A 13,253-nucleotide genomic window follows, 5' to 3' on the forward strand; every position below is an offset into this window, starting at 1 on the left:
CTGATAAAATGATATTGATAATTTACTTTCAGAAAAAAAAAAAAAAAAAGGTAAAAGAAAAAAGAAAGAAAGGTAGATCTAAATGAGCAAAAAAATGTAGTAGTACTTGACCCATGTCTCAAACCGAGTAGAATGACAATTGACACTTGCTCTTTCTCAATTTCACATCTTAAAAAACATGTGGTGATGTGATCAAGTTAAAAAAATGGTAGGACAAAGTTGACCCATTGATGAATAAATTTTGGATTCTTCTTGTTTCTTGATCTGTTTGAAGTGGGTTATCACTACTTTGGACATTTCTGTATCTTTTCACTATGTGTGAACTATAAACAAAACCTGCCCTCTACAAGGGCACTGTCCCTTTTTGGGTCTTAAAAAGCAAAAAATTGATAGTTTTTATTTCGTGCCAATTAATACAAAGAAACAAATATATGTATACATATACTAGTGGTGATGTTGCAGTTGCATGTATATTACATGTCATTCGTATATGTGGTCCTAGAAAACTTTCTGTATTGATGATGACCATAACGTGATGCTTTTTCTCAATACCCAGAAAAGGATTTGGTTATATATATGTATATATTGCAAGTTATGATTCTTGGGGTTAGCTGAATCCTTTGCTTTGAGTCATATAACTTTCTGTGTTGATGATGACAATTATGTGGTGCTTTTTGAACTTTCAGATAAGAGTTTTTGATGAATCATGGTCCCTGGATGCCAAGCTGAAAAATCTTTTACCTTTTTGTGATATAGAATGTTGGTGTTGTGGATAAAATGCTTTTGTAACTTTCTTATGCCAAGAAAGCAATTAGTAGAAAATAACAGCATTGATTCAATGTGCCAAATTAGAGCAAGAAGCCAAGAAGGATACATTCAAGGAATGCCACTAAAATTCCCAAAAAAAGAAAATTATACAAGAACAAAGACACGAGGAAAACAGGCTTCTAATCTTCAAATAAAGATAAATCGATTTTTCCCATCTAAAAAACAACATTACCTAAAACAGATAAAGGTCAGATAATGTGATTTCTTTAATTTAGGCATTTTTTTTAGTTCTGTTAACTCATATTACACACAAAGTTCTCTCAGAAAATTTGTCATCACCAAGTTGAAACAATCTGCAATGTAATCTTTATTAAGGTGGGTACTGAGAAGTGCTAGAGTGAGCAAAGTACAGGCGTTTTCCTGCTTCAAATTCTTTGAGAAACACTAAGTTGAGATGATATGCAAGCAGTGAACTGACATCTAAATGGCTCATTAGTTCTTTATCTGCCTTCAGCATTGACTCTGAGCTCTAAACTAACTACACCTAGAAACCCAGTAAGGGATACGACAGCAACTGTTACTGGTTACCTCCTGAGCATTTCCTTTCACCTTTAAGAGTAGCACTAGTGAAAACCAAGAAAGAAAAGGAAACAGAAGAGTTACTCTACCTCGAAAATTAAGAGGTAGTTTTTTGGTATTACCATCGCAAGTTGCAAGCAATAACATAAAGGAGCAACAAAAACAGTTCCTCAATAGTTACCATAAATAGAGTACTGGTTTTGTATCACAATTACAGGATCTAGACCTTAAGTTGACTTGGTGTAAATGCGAACCCCGACTGCCAACCCCAAGATTGCAAGAGGAACTAAGAATTGGAGGAGTTTGACAATGAATTCAGAAGTCTTGTCCGGGTTGTATTGAGCTTGCTTTGGAGGTTTATACACGGTCTTCTTGGGGATGGTTGAAGCATCGATTTCTCCTACATAGTATTGGTCCATCATTTCTCTTGCGGTGTTACTATGACCCACATCTTCAAAATCATCAGTTGCATCCTTCCCTGCAAGACAAATACATGGATAACTTTTATGAAAATATAGAAATAGCTAGAAACAAAGTCAACGTGAACCAGCTTCCCATTCTAAAATGAAAACTTGAACTAGCTTTCAGCAAGTGTTGTACCCGTCGCAGACAACAAAACTTCATCTCCACCAGGGTGATCTTCCAAGAATTTTGTCACATCATACACCTGCATAAAAGAAATTAGCATGCATCTATAATGGATAAGGAATCAGCTAAAAAGTCATAACACAAATCATAGGCTAAAATCATCATTACTGTGGGTTCACAACCTTCCCATTTACGTCCAGTGTTCAGAAATGCATTGACTCCATTAATTTGTTTATATTTCCAGCAAAAAGAACCACAGACTCCATTAAAGGATAATGTTTCAATTTCCAAAGGAAAATCAAACAACAGACAAGTTGACATATTGACCATAATCTGCCAAGCAGATGCATTCAATTTTTAGAAACTAATGGAGGGTCTGACTTTCTTGCCAGCATTAATATGGAATATGACTAGAACCAGATTCAGGTTCTTGGTCGAGATCCATCACCTTCATTACAACAGGCCTAGTTCTACATTCAGCAAGAGGAGGATCAAAGAAAAGTTTATGATCCATCCAAGTGGTGTAGACTTGGTCTCTGGCATAGCCCGTGAACAGCAAAGGACCAATAACCAAGGTAGCTCAAAAAAAGTTCACCTGATTTTCAATTATAATGATAAATCATGACATACCAGACAGAGTTGCTGGAAGCTTCATGTCAAGTCAAATAGAATGGTGGTAACCAAAATTATTTCTCACAACCAAAGGTTAACCTGTCCAAGATTGTTGACATATCTGAACCATAAACCTCTAGTGCTGGAAGCTTTTCCGATGAAGAAGTACAAACCTTAAAATGTCTTCCGCAACAACTCGACTCACACTGATCTACAGACTACAGCGACCTTCTCTAACTTTACAAAGTCAAGTATGACATTCTCACTAATCTTAAAAAATAACAAGATAACATGTGAAATTAGAGATTCAGAGGCTTATTACCATATGATAAGCTCTTCAAACTTTTTTGAAAAAGTATACACTATGCCTAGGCAATGATAAGGTCCTATCACTGGTTTTCCAGCGCTATCTTGTACGTTTTCCATTAGATTATCTTCTGTCATACAAGCCCCAATTTTTCCTAATAATTTTCTATGCATAAGTACAATCATAAATGACTTAAATTATAAAGTGGAACTCTACCTTACTGTGTTTTTCAGGCACTGAAAATAAGGAAATTGATTGGCCATGGTAAACTGCAAGATGGGCCTCATGTGTTAGTGGATAACAACTATTAGATTCCATATAGAACCGGAGATATGATTGGGAAAACGGTATCCATTAATCAAAACATTATCCAATATATTGAAGATTAGGATCATCATTTGTTTCTTTAAAAGTAAATTTATCCTATTATGTCTTAAAAATGCAATTCAGAGTCATTAATCTATGATGCATGTAAATTTCCTACTAAATTGTTCACTGTCTGGATATACGTAGGCTATTACTTTTATTGACTGTTATACTAAAATGACTTGGGTATAACTCTTACATGCAAAAAACAAAAGAAGTTTCTTGTTATATGTCATTTTCATAAAGTAGTTTGTACCCAGTTCGACACCAAATTCAAAACTCTCGGCTCTAATGGATAGGGTCTTCTGTTAGTACACTGACCTCCATTGGATAGTGCACCAACCTAGGTATATCAATACTAGCCCCTCAGAAGGGAGTTCTTGAGAGAAAGAATAAGTACTTATTAGAGATTGCTAGGACTTTCATGTTCTACATGAGTGTTCCAGAGTCCTGTTGAAGGGATGTAATGTTGAAAGCTGCCTATCTTATCAATTGAATAGCATCGAGAACATTGCATTTCAAATCCCCAAAAATTTTTGCAAGATATCAATTTTTCCATATTATCCCTCCTACAGTCTTTGGGTGTGTCTATTTTGTTCATACAAGACACGTGGAAAAATTGGATCTTGAGTGCTCAGGTGTGTTTTTATTAGGTATTCTACTACACAAAAAGACTATGAAGACTATTACCCTTCCGTGAGGAAAATATTTGTAAGAATGGATATAATGTTTTGAGAATATGAACCATATCTTTCTCTTTTCCAGTTTACTCTTCAAGAGGAGACTAAAGAGAAAGAAAAGGTAACTTTTCTTCATCAAAAGCGCTCTTCCCTATCCATAACAATTCAAATCCTAGTAAAAGAATAATGGTTCGAACACTCTTGCCCATAGCGAACTAAACAAGGATGATTTGAGAACTTACACCAATAGATACAAGATTGTAAAGCAAAGTTTAACTATCCAAACGTGGATAGTGGATTAAGTTACCTAGAGAAGCATCCGGTAAGTGCATTGCTATTCCTAATTTTTACCCAGATTCAAGTATTAATGATCTTGATGTTTCTATTGCAGTTTGGAAAGGAACTTGTACTTGCATTAAGCATCTTTTACCTAATTTTGTCTCCCATATCTCACTATTAATGAACCTCTATATCAACATTGTCTTTTGTCTCTATTCCACAAGGTTGGCAGGAAGCCTTGATGAGTTGAAAGTAGAAAGTAACTATGCATTATGAGACAAGAACTTCAATGAAAAATGTGACACGGGAAGTTGTTAACCTTCCTTTAGGAAAAAAACTAGTAGGTTGCAAGGGGGTGTTTCCTGTAACGCATAAAACTGGACGAATTGTCGATAGATTTAAGACCTGATGAACAGAGAAGGGGTTTATCTGAACGAATTGGGTTAACTATTAAGAGATGTTTCCTCCAGTCAACAAAATGAATACTATAAAAATACTCTTATCATGTGTAGCTAATTGTGGCAGAGACTTGCAACTACTTAATGTTAAAAATTTCTTTTGCATAGAGATATAGATGAGTTAATGTGGATATTCCTCCAGGGTTTGAGATCGATGGGAGTAATAGGAAAGAGTACAGGTCGAAGAAAGGACTCTATGGACTGAAGCAATCTCCAAGAACATGATTTGGTTTAGTAATGCCAAGACTTCATTTGGGTATCACCAAAGCAATGTTGATCACATTCTATTCTCCAAAAGTTGTGATGGTAAGATTACTATACTTCATTGTCTATGTTGATGACATACGACATGAGATTATACAAAAGTAGCAAAACCAAAAGGGTCTCTAACTCGAGAATTCAAGATGAAAGATTGGGAAAACTCTAATTTTCTAGGCACCAAAGTGACAAGATCGAAAAGTGGAGTTTTCATCTCCCAGCATAAATATGTCCTAGATCTTCTTGAAGAAACTAATATGTTGGGTAATAGATCTGTGACCCTCCCATTGGAACCAATCACAGGCTGAAATTGGAAGGTATTAAACACTACCTGGGAGATTATTCCACTTATAATATATCAGGTTGGACATAGTGTATGTTGTAAGTGGGGCATAAAAACCGGAGCTGGAGGCAGTTTATCGAATTCCCAGATATTTGAAGTCCACTCCAAGAAATGGCCTACTGTTTTCCAAACATGATGTCATGATAAAAGAATTCGTCGAATTCCCAGATATACATTGGGCTATTATATTTTTTTAGGTAATAACTTGGTTATTTAAACAAGTGAAAAAAACAGTATGTGATTACAAGATCTAGTATAAAAAGCAGAATATAAAGCAATGGCACAAGATGGAAGCAAACTACTTTACTTGCATAAATTATTACAAGAAACAAGGATGTTAAACAGAAATGGTCCAGCACTATATTGTGACAAAAGCAACAATTATTACTGAATATAACCTTGTTCAGCATGACAGGACTAATCATATCAAAATTGACAAACATTTCATCAAAATAAAAAAACAACAGCGATGGTCCAGAAATCCACCATGTGACTTCCGCATATCAACTTGCTGACGAAGGCCTCAGAGTGAATCATTTCATGGATTGATTTGCAAGATGAGCATGAGGGACATCTATGCACCATCTTGATGAGGATTATTGATTATCATAGTTCCAGAATATTTGTTATAACTCCAGGATCCTCATTTTCCTTGCTGTATCATCAGTCTCTTTCAGTACGGTGTAAATATTCTTTTTTTAATTATGTAATAACTTTATACCATATATATATATATTTAAAAGTGTGAAGTGCATCATCAATTACATGCACCGAGGGGGTGCAAAATCCATGCACAAAAAGAATTTACATATCACTGGTATAGCTTATTCCACATACAATTCACCAATATATATAGGTGCAAAGACAAAAATATACATAGAAAATCCTCCCTCTTCCACACTCTCATTAGATTCCTTATACAGCTAAACAAAAAGAGAAAATGTCTAGTTCCAGTCACTTATCTTTTCTACCATCTTTTTTTTTTTTAAACGTAAAGTGTAAATTGTATTAATACAGGCACCACGAGGATGCCACCCATGAACAAAATTTATAAATCAATTAACATATCAACAAGTTCCCCTAAATCCAACATAGAAACCTTTTCTACTATCTTAATAATTCATTATTTTTTCATTACATGGTTCATTTATTTATTTCTTTGTATTTTGCTATAGATGAATAAAACCCTATCGTAATGTATAGAAAAGCGAGACATAAAAAAATGGCTTCTCCCCATGCAGGTCCAGTCATTATATGTAAACTTTCTAGTTTTCGCTTCAAGTTCCTTAGCCTCAGATAGAAATGTAAATGAAGGAGAGGTCGGGTAATTTTTAATTCCGAACTTAATGTCAAACACTTATAATCATAAATCTGCATAGGAATTTTTTACTTAGTTACTTTTCTGTTTCAAATATCTTCTTCGCTCAGAAGTAATATAAGCTAAATTGGAACTATATTAATTTGTCTTCTAGTTAATATCTGTGCGGCACACGATTTGTGCTTATTTTGATGTATCCAGTTAGAACCTAGAAAGCCTATCATGGTATATAGTTGTTCGTTGATCTTGATTATTTAACGAGCTCCTTCTTTTCAACACATTTTGAAAATTCTGCTTTTAAGATCCCAATCTCACAGGTGAGTTTTTATACCAGGTCTGAGCTCCATAAATGTAAAAATCTCTTTTCCCCCCAACCATAAACTACCAAAAGCCTGTGAGGGCATTTAATAGTCTTAAATAAGAATAATTGGGCTTCTACCCAAATACCTAAAAAGGTTTAAGAGAGACACTCACTCAGATCGTACGGCATCCCTCCTAATAAAGTTGGACAAAATTACAGTTATGATGTTTGAATTGTAGTACTATAAAAAAGGCTCTACCCAAATTTCATTTGGAAGTTTCTTTAGAAATTCAATGAACTACAGTTCTGATCTTTTGAATTGCTAGTTGCTAAAGCTAATATTACCTCCCATTGGAAATACTGATGCAACCTTTAGTAACAAAACTAATGAAATAGATATATCTAATATACGAAAGACCCTGTACATTCTAAACCAACCAGGCTAACTGACGCATAATCAAAGCTGATGAAGAACAAGATCCTAAGTTGAAATAATCTTAGAAGCTTTCTATAATAACTCTTACTACTATTCAGTATATGTGAATATAGCAAAGAGATTAGAAGCGATTCAATGACAACAGGTGATACCACCATGTGACTCTGGGATGAGGTGAAACACCTACATCAAAAAGACGGTTTGGCTATGAATCCTTTGCTTGAGTTCACTATGGTTATTCAAATGCAATTTGGCTGTGAAGCCTTTGGTTGAGTTCGATATGGTTATTCAAGGTAAATAACTTTGGAGATTCATGAGAGAAAGAGAAAATTTCTGGAGGAAGGTGATTGGGGCTAAATTTAGGATGGAGAAACCTGGGTGGTTCACCAAAAATCCCAAGGGGCTGTACGGTGTGGGGTTGGATGAGAATTAATACGAGTAAGGGGGTCTTTCAGAATTGCACTGGATGGAGCATTGGGTCGGGTGAGAGGTGAGTTTATGGAGGGGCAATTGATTGAAGGCGGGCTTTCTGCTTGAAATTCCCATCACATTTTGATATAGCCCAGAACAAGGATATTAAAGTGAAAGATGTTTACCTTGGAAGTGGAACTTGGGCAGTTGATTTGACAAGAAATCTAAATGACTGAGAGGTTGATGATCATATGGGGCTCCTCAATATGCTTTTCCAGGTAGTGATTTCTGATGGAAGCAAGGAGGAAACCATCGGATTCTGAGTTCTAAGACACTCTTCTCAGTCAAATCATAATACCTTCATTTCTTACCAGAATGGAGGTGGAGACTGAGGGTTTTTTTTTCGTTGAAATAAAAGTATAAGACCTATATTGATGTGTCAGCGCCAAGAGAGTGTCACTCATTTATAAAAAATTTTACAAGTCAATAACATATCTACAATGGAGTGGAGAGTGAGTGGTTTCCAAGGAAACTGGTGTGGAAGGTGAGGACGGCTCCTAAGATGGCTTTTTTTTTGTCTAGGAAGCAGTTCAAGAACACATTCTCCCTCTGGATAAGTTGATCAAGAGAGGCAATATTTTGGTAAATGGTTATTACATATGCAATAATGAAGCTGAGACGTGTAAACACATTCTCTTTTGGTGTCTGTTTGGGCACCCTTATGGTCTTCGGCTTATAGTTTTTGAGTCTAAGTTTGTTCATAGCAGGTTCAACCAGAGAGGAGCTTCAGTAATGGAGGGGCATTCAAAGCGATAAGCAGTTAGTTAGGCTTATTCCTTCAGCTATCATTTACATTATTTGAAAGCAGAGGAATAGAAGGGTTTTTGAGAGTATAGTTGATAATTTTCATAGATTTAAAGACTCTTGGTTCCAGACCCTGAGTTTTTTAACTGAAGATCAACTGCTTTACTCAGGCAAGGACTTATGAGGCCTCATTGATATTTTGTTATATTTGTAACAACTTTTGCATGAGTTTACACCCTTTTGGTGCTTTGTGAATATACATACTATTCAGTATCGCACTATTATAGCAAGGGTTTTATTTCCCGCTATCTAGTATCATCTTTTTAGTTATGGCGCTTTTTTGCTTATTGTACTCCCCTGTAGTTCTTCACTTTAATCCCCTATTTCACCTAGTCTTTCTCATATGCTTCTAGTTCCTCATCTAAATTCCATCTTTTTCTGTATCATCATAGGATAAGTTGATTTAAACCCTACTTCTCCTACATCACCTATCCTATCATACCTCAAGGTAGAAAAACAGCAAAATATGTTTGTTTAACATTTACTATAAACCATAAAACAACATTCTCGGTCAACTATATATATATATAGTATATACATATATACAAATGCAAGATATTGATAACTATCTTATGCACAACGGGAAAACATATAAGTGAAAAATGAAAAAGAAAAATCACCAAGAAGCAAGTAGCATTCAAAATTTTGAGCTTTTCATCAGTGTATTCAAACATACGAATCAAGGGAGGCAACAACAAGAATTCTTTTATTTTTTTCTTCCCAAGAGAAACAAAGCAAGAACATGTATCATAAACTTGTTTCTTTTAATAAACCTATAGCCTCACAATACATCTAATGATGTAAAAAAAAAAAGAACCATCAATATATATGCTTCATCCCTTATGGAATCTGTGAGGAGCTGTGATACCTAAACATTTGGTTACTTCATGAAGCCACTTCATGGAAAGATTATAGTAATTTACAAAGGGGAAGAAACAACAATATCTGGCTGAACTAGAGGTATCACAAAGAGTATTCCGTGCATTCCAAAAACCAAACCACAAAAATAATAAATCTGGTCATGAAGCTTCAGCATTGTTTGCAATTTTATAGCATGCATGTATAATGCATCTTCTGCTAGGGAAGTCATCTGAAAGCTCCAATTTCAAAGTAAACTGCAGCAACTAACTTGAAGCTAATAAAAATCATGAACCTTCCCAACTGTTTGTTACTCTACTTCAGTGAAGTATATTTTATGTATAGAAGCAAACAATCCGAAGGCATAACAGCAAATAATTTCTCAGGAAAATGGGGTAAAAAAGTTAAAATCTTGGCCTGCAAACTAAAAGTCATGTAATGAGATGTGATGAAAGAACTATGAAACAGACACATACTGCACTCCCCCCCCCCCCCCCCCCAAAACACATGCATGCACCTCATTTATGTACATACAGAAGTGCAAAACTTATGTAAGCCATAGTATGATATTCATGAATGTGATGAAAGAACTATGAAACAGACACATAAATTGCAACCCCCCCCCCCCCCCCAAACGCACATGCATGCACCTTATTTATCTACATACAGAAGTGCAAAACTGATAAGCCATAGTATGATATTCATTAATGTGATGAAAGAACTAATGAAACAGAGACATAAATTGCACACACACACACACACACCCCAAACGCACATGCATGCACCTCATTCATCTACATACAAAAGTGCAAATCTGATAAGCCATAGTATGTATGGTAAGGATAGGAAAACAGAGAAGCAGTTGAGGATCAAACAATATATTGATCCAAATGATAATACTGTTAAAGTTTCTCAACTTAAATTTACATATGGATACCATTTTTGTCTTAAATAAATTCTGTCATAGATTAAAGCAGAAATGTGATATTACTCTGTCATCAATGAGGGCAGAGCTCATAGTACAAAAAAACATATCATCTTTTTTTGATAGAAAAACATATCAAAATAATAATTTTGCAAGATTAAACTCATACTTATGTAGGACTGTGTAGATTGGTTTTATGCTGCATAAACTCCACCTTGACTTAAGTGAAAATGGAAATTTCTAGCTGTCTGCAATAGGGGCAGGCAGTAGATACCACATTAATAAACCGCATATATCTTATCCCTAATAAACAGCTTAAAATCTCAGGGAGATTAGGAAACACTGTCTAACTAGAACATGTAGAAACTTAAAAGTACTCAGCAGTTTAACGACCATGAAAACAACTTAAATTCAACCTGGAACAGAAAGAATGACCAAAGAACACCTACAATGACTCCAGTAAGCAACTAAATTTAGACACGAGGTAAAGCCAAAAAAACGATTTGTGGAGTTAGTTGAAAAGGACGATCGCATCTTCTTGTTTGGAAAACCTATACTTGCACCTCTAGAATACAACTGTATACAGAAAAAACAATTTTAACTTGGTAAGGTTAAACTGAGGACAGGAAATATCTTTGCTCTCCAATTCAATCATGTCTGTTTCTACTTAAGTTTCCCTTTCTTTCACTTAGTTTCTGTAAACTTTTTATATGTTATTATGGCAGTTTTGTTACCATGTAACTTGAATAGCTTAAAAGTCAGAATTCAATCCATAAGTTACATCCCAAACAAATGTAAGGGGAACATGTATATAAAGACTAATTTTAAACTAGAAGAACGTATAAATGGTTTCCATCTAAACTCAAAATAAGGGCTTTGTGATTTATACACGTAGTAAGTTGGTAACTCTGGCCAGCACTTCAAATTTGAATCACGGCAATGCCCATGCAAGAGACCGGAAGAAGATCACACGACTGAAGACATAACTAAGACTCGAACTCGATCACATGCTTTCCTTAACACGTCAAAGATTGATCAAATTAAATTAAACGATTAAAATGGCAGAACGAAACCGGAAAATGAATCAACCAAATGACCGATCTGATACACCAACACAAAGCAACCAAATCTAGAAAAGCGCACAAACCCACCAGTTCACTCAGTTGAATTTAACAGTAGTGATTCATTAACCACACCCATATAAGAAATTTGTTTTTAAAAAAAAACACACAACAAGAATGAAACCGGAAAACTAAAAAAGAGAACCTTGCCACTGATGATGAGCCAACAGTCCTTGGGGTTGTTGTGCTCGGAGACTTGAGCCAGAGTGAAGATCTTGCCATCACCACCCATTTGTTTCTGCGTGCTGAATCAGGAAAGTGGAGAAAAGGGTAACTGAAAGGGAAGATGAGAAGTCTATGGGCTATGGAAGGGGGTGATGACAGGGTGAAAGCAACTGGTAATAAATGAGGGTGACGGAGATAATTAAGTATGAGTAAATGGGAGAGAGATGATTGTGTTGAATAGGGTGATGGGTGATGGGTGATGGGTGATGGGTAGGTGCTGCATTTGTTGGGTTTTTCTCTCTACTTTCTGGGAATTTGTTGCCACGAATTGACACTTGGATCTTCATTAATGGCTGCCTACTAATTCCTCTCGAGGTTCTTTTTACATTTTCATGTGTTTATTAGAATCTTTAGGTTGATGTTAAAAATGAAAGAGTTTTATTTTTTTATTGAGCATCAAAACATTAGATAATCGTAGTATACCGTTTTGCTTACTTTAATTAAGAAAAAATATATTATTTTTTATAAATAAAGTAAACTTATCGATATTAAATTTAACTTAATTATCGTAAATTATCATATTTGATGTATTCAAGTTTACTTATAAAGAAATATTTAATTTTAAAATTATATAAAACATATTATATTTTATATATTACTATATTTTTACACATTATTATGAAAATCATATTTTTTAATTATTTTAAATACATATTATATCAATATTTGGATATGTTTGCTTATCACCTAAAACACTTGAAAAATATGCAAACAATTAGTTTGTTCTGCATATTATCATTGGATAACACTATGGTTGTTACTTTTGTTTTGAAATGTATAAACGTACCAAACTCGATCAGATCAAATCATTTCGGATCGAGATCGAAATTAGATTGAAGTAAGATCGAACATCACTTAAGTTTCAATAAAAAATTACACTAAATAATTTGGTCTAATATGGTATGAATCGAAATATTTATGATTTAATTTTGTTCAAATTAAAAAAAAAAATAAACAAAATGTCAGTTAATATGAAAGAGACTCTTTAAAAAAAAATTTAAAAAAAAAACTATCAATGATTTAGTAAACATAAAATACCAAATCTAATAACTTTTTATCTTTTGAAATTTTTTATCATATTTTCACGTGCTTACTAATTTAGCTGAGATGAATAACTTTATTTTTAAGCACATAAAAGTTATGAAATTTATTTAACTAAATGATAAAGCTCAATTGATTATATTCTTAATACAAAATTATTTTAATAATTATATACAATATAATTTAATATTAATCAACTTATAAGAAATAAATATATGTATTTTATGTAACACACGTCATTCAATAATATATGCTTTATTCCTGGCTCGTAAATATATTAGATATATTTAAAAGATTTATAAGTTAAAAATACATATTAGTGTGTTTTTAATTGATTTAGTTTATTAGTTGAAAAAATATATTTGATATTATATATACCATATGTTTTATACATTTTTATAGATTTGTAGCTGAAAACAAATTGAAGAGCATAAATTAAAGTAAGATAAATTTACGAGCGAATGATGAAGCTGAAATTATCGCATTAATTATAGATTTTCAAGATGTAGGTCTAC

The 13,253-nt window shown here is 34.0% G+C and overlaps 1 protein-coding gene across 1 annotated transcript; it reads right to left on the reverse strand.

Annotated features, from left to right (window-relative positions):
- Positions 1 to 1,427: 1,427 nt before the first annotated feature.
- Positions 1,428 to 11,951, reverse strand: LOC110821775 (cytochrome b5). The gene is made up of 3 exons (XM_088215391.1): positions 11,618 to 11,951; positions 1,948 to 2,014; positions 1,428 to 1,825 (listed from the first exon to the last, which is right to left on the reverse strand). Exons 1-3 carry the CDS (start codon positions 11,702 to 11,704, stop codon positions 1,575 to 1,577), a joined length of 405 nt encoding a protein of 134 aa, XP_088071517.1. The 5' UTR covers positions 11,705 to 11,951; the 3' UTR covers positions 1,428 to 1,574.
- Between the last annotated feature and the right edge of the window lie 1,302 nt (positions 11,952 to 13,253).

Source organism: Carica papaya, chromosome 3 (assembly GCF_054855325.1).
Source record: "Carica papaya isolate Zhongbai chromosome 3, ASM5485532v1, whole genome shotgun sequence".
Classification (NCBI taxonomy): Eukaryota; Viridiplantae; Streptophyta; class Magnoliopsida; order Brassicales; family Caricaceae; genus Carica; species Carica papaya.

What these genes read in the sequence shown, in the direction of transcription:
- LOC110821775 (XM_088215391.1), bottom strand. Translation starts at nt 11,704, where the DNA reads ATGGGTGGTGATGGCAAGATCTTCACTCTGGCTCAAGTCTCCGAGCAC. An exon ending in GGCTCATCATCAGTGGCAAG is followed by an intron (nt 2,015 to 11,617) that starts GTTCTCTTTTTT and finishes TCTTTTATGCAG; the next exon opens with GTGTATGATGTGACAAAATT. An exon ending in AGTTTTGTTGTCTGCGACGG is followed by an intron (nt 1,826 to 1,947) that starts GTACAACACTTG and finishes TTTGTCTTGCAG; the next exon opens with GGAAGGATGCAACTGATGAT.